This window comes from Archocentrus centrarchus, unplaced genomic scaffold (genome assembly GCF_007364275.1).
Source record: "Archocentrus centrarchus isolate MPI-CPG fArcCen1 unplaced genomic scaffold, fArcCen1 scaffold_24_ctg1, whole genome shotgun sequence".
Taxonomy (NCBI): domain Eukaryota; kingdom Metazoa; phylum Chordata; class Actinopteri; order Cichliformes; family Cichlidae; genus Archocentrus; species Archocentrus centrarchus.
The window spans coordinates 6016727-6036658 of NW_022060254.1; the positions used below are offsets into that span (position 1 = coordinate 6016727).

The window sequence follows — 19932 nt, forward strand, 5'->3', positions numbered from 1 at the left end:
CCCAATATTTCCTCCTGGGGTCAAGCCCAATATGTAATGCAGTGGGTTCAGCGGTAGTGTGAACTTAAAAATTTTTTGAACTTCTGTCTGCACTCCCTGCCAGAATGAGGTCAATGCTGGGCAGTCCCAGAAAATATGAGTGTGATCCCCTATCTGGTTACAATTCCTCCAACACAAATTTGTAGCATTCCTGTCGTATTTTGAGATACTAAAGGGCGATTTAAAGAATCTCATTTTCAATTTCCAATCAAATTCCTTCCACCCTGGGCTATGGGTGATCTTATGACCATTTTCACAAACCCTCTCCCACTCTTCGTCTTCAATAACAATGTTCATTTCCAGTTCCCACTTTTGTTTTATATCTAAGGAATTGTCAGAGAAATGCATCTGTAAGTGTCTATATATATTAGACACAATCTTCCTCTTGCTATTTTCCTCTACGCATTTTACCATAAACTTTTCCAGGGGTATTATATTTTGTTTCAAAGTAGGCCATTCCTTGTGTGATAAGAGAAAGTTTCTTAATTGTAAATATCTATAAAAATCTTTAGAGCATAATCCATATTTGTCTTGTAGCTGCTTAAATGACTTAAGGGTTTCTCCATTGAATAACTGGTTGATTCTTATTAATCCCTGCTGTGCCCATCTCTGGTATCCTGTATCCAGTTTGTTTGGAAAAAAGTCAATAATCTTGGCTATTTTCACTATGCGTGATATTGTTAAAGGTGCTCCTATTTTTTTCCTCACCAAGGACCAAACCCTGTGCGTACAGATAATCCACTCATTTTCAACTTTTAAATCTTTCCATTTCTTTCCCTCCATAAATGGGATCCCTTCAAGAGGTACCAACTGGCACGCATTATTCTCCAGGCCAATCCAGTTCGTCTCCTCATCTTGTACAAGCCATTCGACCACGACACGAAGTTGTGCTGCCCAGTAATACAACTTCAAATTAGGCAAACCGAGACCACCTCTTTCTCTTGGGCTGAATAGTAGTTTCTGCCTAATCCTTGGCTTCCTCCTCTGCCAAATAAAGTTATTAATCATTTTATCTAAAGTTTTAAAAGCAGAGGCAGGTATCCAAATAGGGAGTGCCTGAAATAGATACATTAATCGTGGGAGTAAATTCATTCTCACTGTTTCTATTCTGCCCAATAAGGACAGAGGAAGAATCTCCCATCTGGTTAGGTCCGACTTTATTTGTGTGATTAGTCTACCATAATTTCCATTAAATAGTTGCGAGGTTTGTGGTGTAATCATCACACCCAAGTATTTAAACCCCCTTTTGGGCCAATTAAAAGTGGCCTCTTTATCTAAACTTTTTGGCCATTTGCCCACCAGCATCATAGCCTCTGACTTGGTTTCATTGATCTTGTAGCCTGAGATTTCTCCAATATCTCTTAAACCAGTCATGAGCCTGGGGATCGAACTCAGAGGGTTAGAAATATACAAAATAATGTCATCCGCGTATAATGAAATTTTATGAGTGACTCCTCCTGCTGTTACTCCATGAATTCTAGAGTCTGTCCGTATGCTTTCCGCCAGGGGCTCGATACTAATTGCAAATAGTAGAGGCGAAAGAGGACATCCCTGCCTAGTCCCTCTTTTTAAACTAAAATTCTTTGAGGAATATCCATTCACCCGTACTTTGGATGTGGGTCCAGAATATAACACAGTAATCCAATTAATAAAATCTCTATGAAATCCCATTTTTTCTAGTGTGTGTCTCAGGTACTGCCAGTCAACCCTATCAAATGCTTTTTCAGCATCAAGGCTGAGAAGCATTGAAGGATCCTGTTTTTGTTTTGCCACAGAGATCACATTTAAGGTTCTCCTAATATTATTTATCCCTAGACGTCCCGTTATAAATCCTGTTTGGTCCGGTTTAATTATTGTGTGGATACATTTTTGAATTCGATTTGCCAATATTGTAGTCAGAATTTTTAAATCACAGTTAAGCAAACTTATTGGTCTGTAGGATGAACAATTTGTGGGGTCTTTGCCTTCCTTGGGAATTATAGATATTATTGCTTCTGACCAAGACTTTGGGGGATCCTTATTTGTGAGGGCATAATTAAATACCCTTTGTAATAGGGGTGTGACTTCTGTTTTAAAATACTTATAAAATTCCCCAGGGAACCCATCTGCTCCTGGCACTTTGTTGTTTTTTAAATTTGTTATGGCTTCCTCAATTTCCTTTTTTGTGATTGGATCCCTCATTGCTCTAGCGTCATTTTCCATTAATTTTGGTAGATAAAGCACATTTCTAACTATAAATCACAGATGCATGCGCACACTTTAGAAATCAATGCATAAAATGACAGTAGAAACACTGTTCTGTCCCATTGTCTGAAGCTACCAGTGTGCAGTGTCTACTGTTTGTAAAAGCTGAGGGAAGGAGCTTCAGCGCCTCTTTAGCAGAGGACACACTGGACCTTTAAGAGGGGATCATGGGACAGGGACTGGTCCTGATGAAGTGCTTTTCTACTCTATCTGAGCACCCCATTCACAGAAGCACTGTTCCCTACACCTACACCTTCTGAGCCAGAACCATCCCATAACCCATAGTGACAGACCATCAGAACATCCATGGAAACACAGAAACCAAGGCACAGCTCATGTAAGCGTTTGCTTCAGTGTGTTTTCCATGTGAAACTGTGACCTGCTGGTAGATGAACATCTGACTCTGGTCCAGGTGCTGCTGCAAGAACAGAGATTGATATAAACTAAAGACTGTGAGCTATACTGACTGGTTACTTTTACATGTTTAAGCCTCTGCAGCAGTGTGGTCCTCTGCTGTGTCAGCCTTTAGGATCACCATGAGCTAATGTTTCCTTCAGGTGAGCTGGTGTCATGGCCGGGGAGGAAACGGACGAGGAAGGACAAACATGCAGGACTCCGGAGATGGGCATAACTTAAAGGCATTTATTAAAGTAGGGAAAAACAATACAAAAACCGTTCAGAAGGGAGACGAAGGGGAACCACAGGGAGCACAGGAACACACGGGCACACAACATCAACGACGCGACAAGGAACACATGGAAACTGAGGGCTTAAATACACACTGGGTAATCAGGGCAAGAGGAAACAGCAGGGAACAACAGGTGAGGCAAATGAAACTAATTACACAGGGGAAGCAAAGCTGAACACAAAGCACAGGAAAACCAGACTGTCAAAATAAACAGGAAGTGACAAACCAAGGAACATACTGACTAAACACGGGGAACAGGCACAGACTCAGGACAGAGACGCAGACATATCACAACACTAGGAAACACAAGACATCAACCTACTGGGAGGACACACTCAGGAAATAAACTAACACAAAACGCTGGGCAAACGGCCCAGGACGTGACAGCTGGGATCAGTGATGATGGAGGGAATTTCAGTGCAGTCACAGAAATCCTGACAGGGAGGAGGGAAGGAGTTCCTCTGGATCATCTCTGCAGCAGGGAATCCGATTTATCTCATTTCATGGTGATCGATTACTAAACAAGCCAGTTTACTGTGACGCAGTGATCCACTGACGGCGAACATCATTTAACTACAAAGATGCAGCCGGGACCCTTCAGCAATAATAGCAGCCTCAGTGTTTCTGTGAGACAGCAGCTCAGATCACTGAGAGGAGGACCAACGTGTCTCTGATATCAGGAGAACTCTGCTGATAGGGGCTGCTGGGACTGAGGAGAGACTGAGTCAGGATCATTTTGCATTGTTTATTGGTCATTGGTCATTTACTTTGTTTATACTCCACTCTGCATTTAATCATTAGTTAATTATTAATCTCTGTCTCTCTCCCCTCACAGCAGATGACTGCCCCTCCCTGAGCCTGGTTCTGCTGGAGGTTTCTTCCTGTTTAAAGGGAGCTTTTCCTTCCCACTGTCACCAAGTGCTGCTCATAGGGGGTCGTTTTGACTGTTGGGTTTTCTCTGTATTATTGTAGGGTCTTTACCCACAATACAAAGTGCCTTGAGGCGACAGTTTGTTGTGAGTTGGTGCCATTGCAACCAGAGGTCAGGCAGACACTGTCGATTTCTGTATGTGGACTCCCTTTATTCTCCTTGCTTTACACCAGTACAATCACATCTCTGGTGCCCTGATGAGAACTTCTCTCGTCACTCTTTTTAATCGTTTTTTCATGAATCAACAAAAAAACCCAACAATAACAGAAGACGAGTTTTTCCTTTTACCACTTTTTCATAAACAATTTGTCTAATTAGCACCACCTTGTGGCAGAAACTGTGCAGTACACTTCTCCCTGCTCTGTAGATTCCTGAATTACTTGTGAACACTGGGAACTGGAAAAACACAGGCAACTGATACAGTCACTAAATAACAGTTTACCCTTTGCATTTGATCAAATAATAAAACTCTAATAATCAATGGACAGTGACATTTACTATATTAGTTGTCCCCTTACATATACAAATAAAACTGAATTGAAGTGAATGCACACATCAGTGTAACACTATCACAGCCTTATTAATCGCTGCAGTCTGAGCTCAGGTAACCTCTGACCCACTCATTCCACAGATTTCAGAGTGCATCTGAAAGTCCTACAAGCACACCTGTCCACAGTGTCCACCTGCTGCAGAGCGACAGCAAATCTGATCCTGAATCTGCCTTTTTCAGTAAAGCTGCAGCCTCTGTAATGAAGAGGCATTTCTCACAGCTTGCTCTCATCTATCTGACCTGCATGGAGCAACAAGGTAAGAGCGTGCTGAGCTGATGTCAGATGAACATCGTGTCCATCTTCTGGACAGCTCAGCTTCTGCACAGCAGACCTGCTGCCTGATGTTGTGTTGGAATTTAGTGTGAGTGCAGTCAGAGTCTCTGAGCACGGCTCTTCTCTGGTCCTCAGTGCTTATCAGAGCTCCTTCACACATTTCCTTCCTCTTGTTGTGAGGAAAAGTTGCCAGGAAAAGGAGGAAGGAGCTCATTTTCTGGACTGTTCAGTGTTCAGGGTTTATTATGGAAACATGATTGGTTGTGAGGTGTTAGCATCTTATTCTGTGCCTCATAATATTTACTCATGTCTGTAACCAGCATGAATCCTGTTCTTCCTCTGTGGATGATTTCAGTGTTTCCATCAGGTGAGTCCACTCAGCAGCTCCTCCTGGACTCTGCAGTTCTTCATTTGTCCACCAGGTGTCCTCAGTTTACCAGCAGTCCAGGCTCACTGGAGTCAGCTGACCTCTGACTACCTGCTTCCTGTTTCCTCATCAAGTATTGATAGAAATGAGTTTCTATGTGAAAATATTATTAATGATCTCAGCTGTGTTTGTGTGTGTCTGCTTCCTGTCTCTGCCTGGTTACTGATGACATCATGTGGTCTCAGCTCTGTGATTGGCTGCCGTGTGAGCGCTCACAGAGGTTCAGAGAGTCTCAGAGTCACAGAGAGCTGCTGCTGCTGAAGATGAAGGTGTTGGTGCTGCTCCTCCTCCTCTCCTCTGTCCTCTGTGTCTCTGCTGACGGTGAGTCTCTGAATCACTGCTGCAGTTATTTATCTCTGGCAGCCAGAACAGATCAGGGATCAGTAACTACAGATGTGACACTGATTTAGTCAGAAGCAGCATGAAGGGTGGAGGTGGGTTGCAAAGGGGCTTGCTGTGTTTGTTACCCAAGTTGTTGGATGGTCCCCGTGTGAGTACTACACACTCCACAGTGTGTAGTACTCACAGTGGCAGTTCCCCTCAGCTCTCTGCACCGTGCACACTCGGTGAAGACGAGGCTTAGAAACACTTCCACCCAAAGTTCCTCTGAGCGGACAAACAGCAGCTCTGAGCAGCAGACACACACCGACCGAGTGTAGGCTCACCTCAGCACTGGTTTATGTAGAGAATATTTAATAAACCTGTATGTTTGCTGTAGAATTTCAAACTGATACATTAGAGGTGATGTCTCAATTCCACCATTGGTGGGTGTCACCAACATACTGAGAAGGTCTGCTGGATTTAAGAGGTTACTGTGGTTTCATTTGAAGTGTGATGAGCTGTTCAGTCAGGGTTAAAGGTCAGACAGACTGATGGTTCATATGAAACTCACAGACACTAAATCAGCCCTGATTTTCCGATCAGTTCAGCACGAGAGCAACGCCATCACTGGCTGTTCAGATACTGATGGAGAGGACGTGGTGATACTGGATGATGAGGCGGTGTGGTACGCAGACTTCAACAAACAGACAGGAGTCGATGCTCTGCCTCCCTTTGCAGATCCAATAAGCTCTCCAGGTCAGTATGAACAAGCTGTGGCTAATCAACAGATCTGCAAACAAAACCTGAAGGTGATTCGTAAGGCTATGAAGGACTTCCCCAGAGAACTCGGTAAGCAGAAATCACCTGCCTCTTTAATACAACCACACAGCCCAGAGCAGGGAAACCTTCAGAGAGTGGAGGTAAATCAAACACTTGTGGCTCTGTTAAAGAAACAGGAGCTTCATCAGGTTCATGGTGAATGAATCCAGCTTTGACAGGCTGACAGGTCAGATCAGAGCAGCAGACAGAATGAAACACTCCTCAGGTAAACCACCTGACTTTGATTCATGTTTGGGTTCAGGATCAAATCCAGCCGTGTTGAAGTGTTGAAGGTCGGTTCATTCCTGATCATTCCTCAGCTAAACTGATCAGATCACTTCATCAGCTGGATTAACGGTTGGCTTCATCATGTTCAGTCATTATACTGATACTCAGGTACACAGTGATACTCGGTTCTCTCAGCTGTTGGACCACATACACAGAACGATAATGTCATTAATAACAGTGTCTCTCTGAGGTCACACAGAGCTCTTTGAATGCAGAGAAAACTTCAATATTCACCAGATTTGAAATAAAAACACATCCAAACAGAAATGTTTCCATAATTGGTGAGTGAACAGATGCTGTGACTCTTATTGTCACTGAGCTCCAAGTTTCTCACCAAGACTCAAGATTAGAAATTAAAGTGATTGGATGGAGAGAGACAGGACAGAAGCCAAACAATAGATACTGTGAGTAAAGTGTGTGTTTGTGCACAGATCCTGATCATGCACACCATAACAAATGTGCAGCTCAGAGTCAACAACTCTGACAGCAGCAGATTTATGTACACAAATCAAAGAAAGAACAAAAGAGGATCAAAAACCCGAGGAACAGGAACGAAGCAGGAACGTAGAGATACTTCCTCTTTCTCATGACTTTGGAGATTTTCCAAACATCAGTTTGTTTCACAGTCATGTTTGTTCAGAGGTGTGTGTCCTCCCAGTGTTTCTCTTCTGTTGGTTATAAGTTCATTGTAAGTTTTACTTCATTAAACTAGATTCATTTATCAGCCTAACCACAATAACACAACTCAAAGTGTTTCACTTTGAGATGTTATTTAATAAAACCAACAACTACCACATAGTCAGTGCAGGTCCATACTGCATACTGGTGCCTGTTTATGATGTTTGTGCACAGATCCTCCTTCCAGCCTGATCATCTACACCGAACTAAACGAGGAGCTCGGAGTCAAGAACACTCTGATCTGCTATGTGACCGGTTTCTATCCCGCTCCCGTCAACGTCTCCTGGACCAAGAACACAGAGAAAGTGACCGAAGGAACCAGCATCAGTGTTGCCTTCCCCAACAAAGACGGTTCCTTCAGACAGACGTCCAAACTGGACTTCGTCCCACAGCTGGGAGACATTTACAGCTGTACAGTGGAACATGTGGCCCTGACCCAACCAATGACCAAATTCTATGGTGAGAAAATTCAGCTCAGTTTTATTCACACTGTACCAACAGACAGCAGTTATCTTATCAGACAGCTTTATGTTCTAAGATAAAAATCCAATGATATTAAAGAGAGAACCTTTATCATAAAGTAAAGTTTTAAGCCTAATCTTAAAAATAGAGAGGGTGTCTGTCTCCTGAACCCAAACTGGGAGCTGGTTCCACAGAAGAGGGGCCTGAAAGCTGAAGGCTCTGCCTCCCATTCTACTCTTAAGTATCCGAGGAACCACAAGTAAGCCAGCAGTCTGAGAGTGAAGTGCTCTGTTGGGGTGATACGGTACTATGAGGTCTTTGAGATAAGATGGGGCCTGATCATTCAAGACCTTGTAGGTGAGGAGAAGGATTTTAAATTCTATTCTAGATTTAACAGGGAGCCAATGAAGAGAAGCCAATATGGGAGAAATCTGCTCTCTCTTTCTAGTCCCTGTCAGTACTCTAGCTGCAGCATTTTGGATCAGCTGAAGGCTTTTCAGGGAGCTTTTAGGACAGCCTGATAATAATGAATTACAATAGTCCACCCTAGAAGTAATAAATGCATGAATTAGCTTTTCAGCATCACTCTGAGAAAGGATGTTTCTAATTTTAGAATTATTGCACAAATGCAAAAAAGCGGTCCTACATATTTGTTTAATATGTGCATTGAAGGACAAATCCTGGTCAAAAATGACTCCAAGATTTCTCACAGTGTTACTGGAGGCCAAAGTAATGCCATCCAGAGTAAGTATCTGGTTAGACACCATGTTTCTAAGACATGTTTCTAAGATTTGTGAAATTAGAGGTCATCCAGGCCTTTATGTCTTTAAGACATTTCTATCATCTCATCTGGTTTCATAGTTGAATATAACAGAATATCATCAGCATAGCAACTGAAGTGCACGGTGTGATTTCTGCAATTCTGCATGAAATTCAAAGTATTGGTCCCAGCACAGAACCCTGTGGAACTCCTTGACTGTTTCCAGATGTGAAGCTTCACGTCTCTCTGTGTTTCTGTCTGCAGCTGTGGAGAACCCTGAGCCCGCTATTGGACCTGCGATGTTTTGTGGAGCTGGTATGACTGTCGGTGTCCTCGGTGTGGCAGCAGGAACCTACTTGCTCATCAGAGGAAACAAGTGATGCTGATTGGCTGGAGCTGATTTTTTAATAAAAATTGTTTGTTTGATTACACAGAACCTGAAGGTCTACCTCTGGTGCAGACAGACTACACCCTCTGATAAACTGCTGTTCTTTATTGAATGCATGGGTATTTTTATGTTACATATCAAACATCTGGAAGACCTTTCCATTAAAAACAGGCCGCAGGTCAGAATGATGTCACACCTTTCTGAGATTTTGATTACAGAAAACAGCTTTGACACTCTGAAGGCTTTTTGTGTTATTAAAGATTAAATCTGTGCAGTCAGCAACTTTGAGTTTGACTTGATGTTTTTTCTTCACATATTTGACTACGTGTGTGCAGTTTTCAGTTAAAATGAATAAAAGCTTGAATTAAAGGTAAGTTTGTGTGCCTTCTTTAAACAGTTGAAGTTATTGTAAACAGTTTATTATAAAGAAATTTAATAATAAAGGTCTAACTTTACTTGTGTAAATTTGAATGTGAATATAAAATATGTATAAATGACTTAACACAGTTCCATCAACTTAAATATTAAGTCAGCACCACTTTAGAAAATTCATTCCAAGATTAACTAAATAATAACAATAATAACTTATAGCTGAGTTAAAGCATCAGTGTTTCACAGTTTAAGAGTGGTCACAAAAAATGATGTCGCACAAGCCGAGTGCAGCTTTTACACTGCATGCTGCCTCCTGTTGTGAAAATCTATTACACAGTGAACATACAGTCTGTACAGTAGTAAGAGGTCAGAGGTGAAGCCTTAGAACTGATCACAGACCTGCGAGGACCCCGACAGCTGAAGGTTAACTTGGCATCAGGTGATGGTGCAGTGTCAGCTGCATTTGAGCTGATCTTCCACCTAAAATAAAACTTCTCCATTTATGCTCGCTCCTCCTCTGCAGCACCAGCTCAGTGCTGAAGCACAGCAGCCCAAACTTTTACACTGACACCATGAACGCATCACAGGGTGTCAGCAGAGACATTATCTACTCATTACTGAGCATCTGCATGCTGTCAGCTGGAAGCAACACCAGGCTGCAGCTCAGAGAAGGACGTTCCACACACACTTCTATGGTTCATACACACTTCCTCTGAGGTTTGTTTGTTTTATTTGATAAAGACACCGCTCTCAGTCATGACAACACTGTGATGTTTCATCGGATTATGAGATTCTGATTTAAAACAGCACAACAGCTGCTCACAGGGTGGTGCCACAACAGGCAGGGCTGCATGTTTGACACTGCTCTGGCACACCCCCCCCCTCGTCTCCTGCAGGGTTCAAACCTGGGATCTTCTGCCTGTTGGGAGATCGTGTAAACCACCTTTTAGACAACTTTAGAGAAGGCTGTTCAGGTTAAAGTGGTTCCAGCTGAATATATTCTGCTTATTAATCATCACTTCCTGTTTTCCTGTCAGAGAGATCTTCCTGCAAACAGCTGATGCTGCAGGTCATGTGACCATCTGCTCTGGTTTTTAGAGCCGCTCTCAGTCAGACTGTCAGAGTTTGTCGGGAGAGCTCAGGAACATGGCTTCATCCTTTCTCTGCTTCACCCTCCTCTTCCTCACCATCTGCACAGCAGGTAGGATCAATACACTGATCAGTTATCGATGCACTGATCACATGTATGAACAGGGGTGAAGAAGTGTGAGCCACTCAGGGATGTTTTCATTGATAATGGATCCATGAATCAATCACTTCACAGGAAATATTTCCATCATTGGAGACAAACATTGTTCCATAAAGATCCTCCTGCTGCTTTATTTCACTTTGTTCACAGTTTACAAACAAACTGATCAGATCCATAATCAGCTGATTCATCTGATAAAAGTAACTCTTAGTTTCAGCCTTCATCACTTGTGCCTGTCATGAGTGAAGTCAGTTTATACAGTTTACTGCACATCATTTCTCATGTTTTTACAAAATAATTAAAATGTAAAATAAATGTTTTGTATCAGGTTTTAATTTACGATTTAATGTTTCTGATTTTCTTTAAGACATAATGTATATTTTGATTGTTTCCAATACACAACATTGTCTATAGCATTTAGTGTACATTTATTCTACCATTGTTTATAGTTGGGTTATTTATATTTCTATATGTAAAATAGTTATTAAATACCTGTATGTACTTTATAGTTTTTAAATTTCTAGATATGAAATCATTTACCAGCTCAGCCTGAGTTTTGTTTTTCAGATGGATATGAGTGTTACACTTCGGCTCGCTGCCTGTTTAACTCCACTGAGCTGAAGGACATCGAGTTCATCTCTTCTTATTATTACAACAAGCTGGAGTATGTCAGGTTCAGCAGCAGTGTGGGGAAGTTTGTTGGATACACTGAGTTTGGTGTGAAGAATGCAGAATACTGGAACAATGATCCTTCACTGCTCGCTCAAATGAGAGCTCAGAAGGAGACATACTGCCAACACAACTGTGGGCTCTATTACACAAATGTTCTGACAAAATCAGGTGAGTTATGATTCATCATCAGATCATCATAGAAAACTTCATCTCACTGATGGATCAATATCAACACAGCTGCTGCCTGAACACAGTTTACAGTTAACACTGCAGTTCTGTTAGTTTACAGGAAGCTCTGACCCAGAGCACTCCTGCACTCACTGTTGGATTTAGTGTCACTTCAGCTTCACTGTGTTGTAGTTCGAAGTGGAAATAAAGTAAAGAGTCTTCCTCATTCTGATGTTCCAGTGAAACCATCAGTCAGACTTCACTCCATGACGCCCCCTGGTGGTCATCATCCTGCCATGTTGGTGTGCAGTGTCTATAACTTCTACCCCAAACAAATCAAAGTGAGCTGGTTGAGAGACGGACAGGAAGTGACCTCTGACATCACTTCTACTGAAGAGTTTGCAAACGCTGATTGGCTCTACCAGGTCCACTCTCAATTGGAATATCTGCCCAGGTGAGTCCAGGCGTGGCACCAGGACCCGTTGATTCTTTATAAAAATGTGTGTGTTGGCCTGGACAGCATGGATCACTGTTAGTTAGTTTGAGGTTATGGAGCTTCACAGATATTTACAGGTAAAACCTGTTCACAGCAGTGCCTCATTTCCTTCCTCATTGCTGCTAGAACGTCCTAAAGCCATCCAGCTTTCACTTTCTGCAGACCGAGTGTTTGAGCAGGACGTCAGAAGCTTCAGCAGAGCTTCAGCAGAGCATGTTTCACTAAATGGAAGCTAGAACCAAAGTCCCGATGTTAGTTTGTAATATAGGAGCTTAGAATCAGATGATCAGGTAACCATGAGCTGGCCATACAGACACAGGTCAGATTTATGTGATGACGTTCAGTGATGTCGTTTTGTGTTGAAGGTCTGGAGAGAAGATCTCCTGTGTGGTGGAGCACGCCAGCCTGGAGGAACCTCTGATTATTGACTGGGGTAAATACCTGCCTGTTTCTACACACCTGTGCACTTGTGAGTCTGTTCACCTGTGTGACTCTCACCTGTGTGTCCTCAGTCCCACCCATGCCTGAAGCAGAGAGATTGGCTATCGTTGGAGCTGTAGGACTGATCCTGGGTCTGATCTTATTTCTGGCTGGAGTCATCTACAGGAGTCGAGGTCAGACCAGCACACACACTCTGGATCATTCCAACCAATTTAAGCCAGACTGAACCCAGTTTAGACCAGACCAAAACCCAGTTTAGACCAGACCGAAGACATTTCTGACCACACTAAAACCAGTTTAGACCAGATTAAACCAGTGTGGGTTTTAAACGTTGTATGTAGTGTGATATGTTGCATGTAGCACATGTTAGAAATGTGTTTTGTTATGGATGACTGAGAATCTACACAGACATACTGTTTTGTTAATTGTGACTCAAAACTCTATAGATGACACATCTAAGTTGGACTCTGTGAGGATTATTTTAAAGCAGAACCTGAGCATGAACATGAGAATGATTCAGGGTCAGATTTATGAATCTCTTTACCAGAAACCAAACTGTGTACATCACAGCGCAGCAGACATGTGACCTGTACCTGCTGGAGGAGCAGCTCAGCCTGAGTCATTCACTCTTTAACCTGATTCCCTCGTCCTTTGTTCTCAGATCCATCTTCATCTCACAGGTTCAGTGAGAAGCAGGCAGAGAGCTGGAACAAAGATCCTGCAGCTCTGAGCTTGTGGAGACCTCAGAAGGAGATGTTCTACAAACCCGGCTCTGAGCTCTGCTGCACAAATGTTCTGTCTAAGTCAGGTGAGCCGGTGTTTCTGTGACATCATCAGGTCATCATATGAAAGCAAAGTGTTCAGACGTCTTGTTGGTGTTCTTGTTGGTGTGCTCAGTGAACATCTGCCAACAGCTGCAGTTTATTAATGTGAGAGTTTCCAGGCGACTTCCAGCTCTCACACAAACTTCACTTTTACAGAGTTTATTGCGCTGCAGCTTTAACTGAATCATGATGATGTCATCTCATTTTTATGATCCAGGAATGCCGTCAGTCAAACTTCATGCCATGATGCCCCCTGGTGGTCATCATCCTCCCTTGTTGCTCTGCAGCGTCTATGACTTCTACCCCAAACAGGTCAAGAAAGACGGACAGGAAGTCGCCCCTGATGTCACTTCCAGTGGTGGGACAGCAGCAGCTGATGGGCTTTGTCAGGCTTTAGTAGACCACCTGGAGGCCAGGTGAGTCCATGTCAGGTCTGAAGTGACTGACATGGTGAAGAAGCAAATGTTTTTAATAAAGACGACTTCAGGCTGGTTTTATTGATCATTATTGGAAACAGATCCTAAATCATTTCTAGTCTTTCTGCCAGCAGATCCTGATACTGAGCCAGTACAGACTCTGGTTCCAGGACCTGAGTTTAAACCAGTCAGACCTGTTTTCATGGAGAGCTGTCAGTGCTTCATCTCTCCTTGTCTTCTTTTTGTACCCAGGACTTGCTCTGGTTCCCAGTAGCTGATCCTGATTGTGGACCTGGACCTGGTTCTGCTTCTGTCCATCAGCTGGAAGCAGAAGCAGCAGCTGCTGTGAGCTTCCTGTTTCTCTGAACTGGATCCTGTGAAATTTTAAAGCCTCCTGTTCCACAGCCTGATAAAGAAGACGTGGAAATTGCTTCAGTTTTTTGTAGATCAAAGTGAAATTAATGTCACTGATTGAACGTGAATTCGTCCATAAGATTTTATAAGAATGCCTCAGTAATTATAATAAAGTTTCACACAAAGAAGAGCTGACAACAGCAGGGCTTACTCCACCCTCTGAGGTGGAGGTAGAGAGGAAACTGCATGTTAATGCCTGTTTAAAGACGTCAGGGCTCATTTATGGAGGAGTGGAGCTTTGACCTCTTATCCAGTCAGCCTGTAAACTCTCAGAAAGCTTCCAAGTACAGCGAGTCTATAACATCATTAATATGCTGTCATCATAAAGAGCTCTGAACACTGGAGCAGTGTTGGAGTTATTACTCAGAAAAGTAATGCAGTACTTTACTCTGTGTAACTCTGTGTAATTTGTTACACTGCTCTTTACTTTTGCATTCCTGTGTAACACGGCCTGAAAGGCTCTGACAGCAGAAACTTGAATAAAGAAAGAAATCAAATAAATAAATGGAGCCATCCACGGGTTGGAGGAGTCTTTTTTTTTTGAAGCTAAAGCTTTTGGAAAGCAGATGTGATGAGTGAGCCATTCTGATGACATCACATGGTCCCTGCTCTGTGATTGGTGAGAGCTCACAGAGTCAGAGAGCTGCTGGCAGGGTGGTAGAATTAGGTAGTGATGGTAGGGATATGTACCTAGCAATGTTTCTAATTGAAAAAATCACACTCTGTACTCCACGGCACACGAAGGGTTAATAACGGGCAGAATAACCTCATGAATATGCGCTCTGGGGGTGTGGTCACATCAGGAAGTGTGACTGCAGTAACGGGCTGCTAACTAACAAACTGGGAACGGCACAGAGGCAGAAACATGTTCAGATATCTTTCTAAATGAAGTGTAATCCAAGTCACAAATGTTATCCAGTGGTTTGCCTCAGTGTTCATATGGACATCAATTACAGGTGAGAGCAGGGACAGGTGCACAGCGTCAGGTGAAGCTGATGAAGGACAGTTTTTAGCAGTAACAGGTTCCCCCAAATCTTCAGGCCAAGTTCCACCTCAGAATACATCTTTCTATGTGACATATTAAAATCCTGACATGACCCTAAACACGGCCTCAATTAAAAATGAAGATTAACCCAGGAAAAGTATTCCTAAATCTGGGAATAAAACAGGACTAGTGTGTGTATAAAGGACCTTTGGCCTATAATATGTCATACATGCAGTATTCAGTCAGTTTGAGCCAGAAACAACATTCCTGTCACAGGTAGAAGCTGCAGTCGGTTTTTGCCAAAAAGACTTTTATATATTTATCCAGGTAAAAAGTCTCATTGACATTAAAAATGTCTTTTTCAGGGAGATCTGTCCAAGAGGGCAGCAGAAAGTGCAACAAATCTACCATCACAGTTTTATAAAGGTGGCCAAAAGTACTGAATCCATTTATGATGTAGGTACAATAACAGAGTCATAAAGAGACAAAATTATTTTAAATACAACCAGTTCATAACTCCTGTAGGCTGCAGTCTATTTACCAACATAAGCAAAGATATTACACATAGAAAACACAGAGAAACTTTGGAAATCACTTTTTGGCCCAGCAGCAGCTTCAAGCCCTTCAAAGGTCGGGGTAGATGCAGCAGACTGCCAGTGAAACTGAAAACACGGCTGCTTCCTCTGCAACAGTCAGATTCCCTCAGCATTTTGGACCTCCCGTCACTCCGTGGGACAGTTGGCACCTGGCTGTTACCTGTTGTCGTCCTGTTGTCTCCCTCATCTCGCCTCCACAGTGGTGGAGGGAACCCACAGAGCCTCGGGCCCCTAAAGTGGTGGTTGCTGCTCAGGTTGCCCTTTTGCCTTTAGGTGGGCATAGATTTACCATCCACCTAAATATAACAGGCCATATTAATATTCATGTATGTTGTCCTATTAAATTACTGGCAGCCCGCTCAATGCTTTTAACCTTCTGCAGTCTGTCACAGGTCCCACACAAGAACATGGACACAGTCTCCATCTGGGTTTGTTAGGCCAGAAAGTTGATTCAGTTGAGTTTTCAGTGGAATAAACATTTTGTCACTCATCCAAGTGTTTTCTGCACTTTGGAGAGTTTTCAGTGATATTTAGTAACTGCTGACTCTGTCATACTTGTGTTTTTAGACCTCACAGATTGAAGTATTTTAATTTCTGACCTAGAACATCGTGTTGGTGTTAGTGGAACTGCCTTGGAGAGGTTCAAGTCACACCTGACGTTCTCTCTTGGTCATTTCTGTCCATCGTCCACCCCCCTCCCATGTGGTGTACCTCAGGGATCCATCCTCGGGCTCCTTCTTTTAAGTATTTATTTATTTCTCTTGGCTCCATTGTTAAAAAAACACAATATCTCATTTCATGTTTATGCAGATGACTGTCAGATTTACTTACCACTTAAATTCAATGACCCTCACTTCCTCAGACCTATGTTAGATTGTCTTAAGGGCATCATAGCATGGCTGGCTCTGAATGTTCTTTTAGTATAACAAAAACAGAACACAGTTCATTATATTTGGGTTGAGCGGCCCAGATGCTGTCTGACTGAGGTCCTCTCACATCCTGTGTTAACACATTTTCTGACCAAGCTTCTTTGAACCCTGACACAGCTCGTACATGGGCACTCGCCCTGATTACTGTAACACATTCATGTTGGTATTGACCAGGCTGTACTCACTAATGTCACTGACAGGTGACAAAATTATGGACTGAGTTGCCCCTCCACATTAGGCTGGCCCCAGCACTACAAGTTATTATACCAGGTTTAAACACACACTTTTACTCCATGGTACTGCAAGATAACTAGACGAACCAGACTGGACAGTTTTAGTCAGTTTTTAGTCAAATTAAAAAAAAAAAAAAACATTTTAGTGTTATTCATCGTTAATTTATTTCTATTTTCCATGTTTTACTGTTATTGTTTTTATCGTGTATTTTTATTTCACTGCTGTCTCTTAACTGGAAGCACTTTGGCTATGATGTTTTAATAAAGTGCTCTATAAATAAAGTTGGATTGGACTGAACTGGAACAAACACACTGACCATGAAACTTCCTCAGCTCATTGCTTACATTAAGACAATCATTTTTTTATATTAAGGTTTCACAAATTTTACGTTTGAATATGCAAAGAAGGAGCTGTCACAAAAACACACTGGAGGAAACAACTTCCAGCACCTGATCTCTTTACAAGGAACCAAAATGATCCACACATGAGGCCCTGCTGGTTTTTCCAGAATAAATCTGCTCAGGAAACAAAGTCAGATTCCTTCAGCAGACACAAAGACCTGCAGCACACAGACGGGTCAGCAGGGTCAAAGGCAGAATTTGGAGGCAAAGCACAAAAACCTTCAGCAGAGAAAATAAAGAGAGGCCAGCAGGAGCTTAATGCAACGACTAATAAAAATGAAAGAAGCAGCAAATGTGGGGAAACACACAGGAAGCAGGAAAGAAGAAGAAGAACATACTTCCTGTTTTCACATGACTTTGGGGGTTTTCCAATAAACCGTTCTCACACATTCCCGTTTGCTTGGTGTTCATGAACAGAAACTCACGTCCTTATTGATGGTTAGAAGCTCGTTATAACTTTCAGTTCACTTTCATTTATATCAAACCAAAGCCACAACAACTCAAAGTGCCTTACATCGTAAGGTTAAAATAAATATACCACACAGTCAGTGCAGGGCCTCTCCCTACTCTATACTGGTGCCTGTTAGTTGTAATCATGTTAGAGACTGCCTGTCCAAAAAAATGTGAACACTGAAGCAGCCACGTCTGAAGACAGATCCCACGGTCCTAGAAAAGCTGTCAGAGAGCTTCAGAAGGGTCAGATAATGAGCAAAGGAAACAACTGAAACTACTGAAATAGACCTGGAAGGATAGACGTGAAGCATCATCTTCAAGGAAGAAATGTGACTGGAAAAATATCTTGAATGATCGTGAAGGTTGTTCTGTATGGAAATAAGCAGATTTCCACATGGAGAGAGCTTCAGGAGCTGCAACTAAGCAGCCTGAAGAAAACTTTCATGATGGAGCTGCTCAGAAAAAAGGCTTCAGTTTGAGGAGCGGCTGAAAGGTCAGACCTTTTTTCTTTTACCGTGTTATGGAAATTATTTATCAAGTGAGAGAGACAAGATTCCGTTAAATGGTTTTTAGGAGAAGTCGCATACACACTCAAAGGAATGTAAATGAGTTCTGAAAATCCACACAAAGACACATTGCACTTATACCCTTTTCACCCCTGTTACCCCCTCCTTAGCCCAACCATAAAGAAGAGCAGACCCTCTCCCAGTGACATGTTCCTGCATAATGAGAAGCTAACCAGAAAGACACTAAAACTAACAATTGTGACCCCATTAATGAAGAGGGTCCTGAGAGAGGAAGGCTGTGTGTTTATAGATAAGGCATCTGGTTTTTACAACCCGTAGGTCCCTCTATGGTACATGTGTCAAACCCAAGGCCCGCGGGCCAAATCCAGCCCACAATGTAATTTCATATGGCCCGCGAGATGATTTCATATAGCTATTATTAATGGCCGATGGTAAACAGTGCTCCCACTACTTATACTACAAATCCCACAATGCAAAGTAGCACTTTCCCACCGCCGAGACATTGTCGTTGAAGCACTCGTTATGTGCCCTTACCTGGCATGAACAGCTGTTTAACACTGACCCGGCTGATCAAAGGAATTTTGAATCACCGTAATTCCGCGACCGTTTGTCCTATTGGAAAAATTCAAACAGTTTCTGAAAGCTGAGAAACTGCATTTCACATCCAATATAGGGTTTATAAAAGTTCACAAATGGCGGCACCTTTGTCCCTGCAGCTTCAGGGATGGAAATCAGAGCAGGTCTCCACCGCTGTGTTTGCAGCTGCGCTTTTTGCTGACACCATGATCTCAGACATTTTTCTGCATATGAAGTGCAAAATTCACATCACAATTTTTACCTGAAAAAATAACAAATTTTCATCAGCTTGAAATATTCTCATTTTTCCTGATGAAAATTTTTGAAGAAAAATATCATTTTATATTTTATTTAATGTGTTGAGGGAAAAGTTGCTGAATTCTGACCATTCAAATCATATTGCTGATTTTTAATTCTGTTTAATTCTCAGACTGTGGCTTCAATTTTGGCCCTTCAAATGATTGAGTTTGACACCACTGCTCTGTGGTCAACCAACAGATAAAAAGTTAAAGTAAAATTTTCTATTACAATTCCCCCTTTTGTTTACAAATTAATCACACTATAGGAAATTTTCTCTAACACATCTAGTACATAATGAATGATATTTCATGCAAAATACAGCCAAACCAAACTTAACATCAAACCAGGCTGTCTTCACACAGGATTTTCCAACAGGTAAACACAAATACAGATACAACCGGCTTATACGTCAAAAAGGGTGTCATCTTCATCTTCTACTACAGAATCAGCATTTTCCTGGCTCACAGGCACTTGGGCATATTGCAAAAAATGGGTGGTAAACATCTGAGACAACATGGAACGAAACAACGGAATAATGCAACAAGATAAACACAAAAGAATACCATAACAACAGCTGGGAAATACCTGCCTGTGTCTACACACTTGTGCACCTGGGTGTCTGTTCACCTGTGTGACTCTCACCTGTGTGTCCTCAGTCCCGCCTATGCCTGAAACAGAGAGACTGGCCATCGTTGGAGCCGTAGGACTGATCTTGGGTCTGATCTTATTTCTAGCTGGAGTCATCTACACAAGGAAGAGTGGAGGTCAGATCAGCACACACACTCCACATCACTCCAACCAGTTTAGACCAGACTGAAACAGTTTAGACCAGACTGAAACAGTTTAGATCAGACTAGGGATGGCACAATACCATTTTTTTTAGGTCCGATACCGATATTTTACATTTGACTATCTGCCGATACCGATACAAAAAACAAAAAACAAAAAAACAAGTGATTTCAAATGCCTGGATACATTTGACATAAGTCAACAGTCTCTCACACAACAAA

At 42.3% G+C, this 19932-nt stretch overlaps 2 protein-coding genes across 2 annotated transcripts; both read left to right on the plus strand.

Moving 5' to 3' along the window:
• Positions 1-5407: 5407 nt before the first annotated feature.
• Positions 5408-9205, plus strand: LOC115775701 (HLA class II histocompatibility antigen, DP alpha 1 chain-like). Its single transcript, XM_030723175.1, has 4 exons — positions 5408-5474; positions 6078-6323; positions 7434-7718; positions 8746-9205. Exons 1-4 carry the CDS (start codon positions 5417-5419, stop codon positions 8859-8861), a joined length of 705 nt encoding a protein of 234 aa, XP_030579035.1. The 5' UTR covers positions 5408-5416; the 3' UTR covers positions 8862-9205.
• A 1106-nt stretch (positions 9206-10311) lies between these two features.
• Positions 10312-14430, plus strand: LOC115775700 (H-2 class II histocompatibility antigen, E-S beta chain-like). The gene is made up of 8 exons (XM_030723174.1): positions 10312-10442; positions 11058-11330; positions 11571-11784; positions 12192-12259; positions 12339-12440; positions 12929-13075; positions 13309-13507; positions 13760-14430. Exons 1-8 carry the CDS (start codon positions 10388-10390, stop codon positions 13779-13781), a joined length of 1080 nt encoding a protein of 359 aa, XP_030579034.1. The 5' UTR covers positions 10312-10387; the 3' UTR covers positions 13782-14430.
• Positions 14431-19932: the final 5502 nt, after the last annotated feature.

What these genes read in the sequence shown, in the direction of transcription:
- LOC115775701 (XM_030723175.1), top strand. Translation starts at nt 5,417, where the DNA reads ATGAAGGTGTTGGTGCTGCTCCTCCTCCTCTCCTCTGTCCTCTGTGTC. An exon ending in GGACTTCCCCAGAGAACTCG is followed by an intron (nt 6,324 to 7,433) that starts GTAAGCAGAAAT and finishes GTTTGTGCACAG; the next exon opens with ATCCTCCTTCCAGCCTGATC. An exon ending in ACCAATGACCAAATTCTATG is followed by an intron (nt 7,719 to 8,745) that starts GTGAGAAAATTC and finishes TTCTGTCTGCAG; the next exon opens with CTGTGGAGAACCCTGAGCCC.
- LOC115775700 (XM_030723174.1), top strand. Translation starts at nt 10,388, where the DNA reads ATGGCTTCATCCTTTCTCTGCTTCACCCTCCTCTTCCTCACCATCTGC. An exon ending in CCTCACCATCTGCACAGCAG is followed by an intron (nt 10,443 to 11,057) that starts GTAGGATCAATA and finishes TTTGTTTTTCAG; the next exon opens with ATGGATATGAGTGTTACACT. An exon ending in AGTCATCTACAGGAGTCGAG is followed by an intron (nt 12,441 to 12,928) that starts GTCAGACCAGCA and finishes CTTTGTTCTCAG; the next exon opens with ATCCATCTTCATCTCACAGG.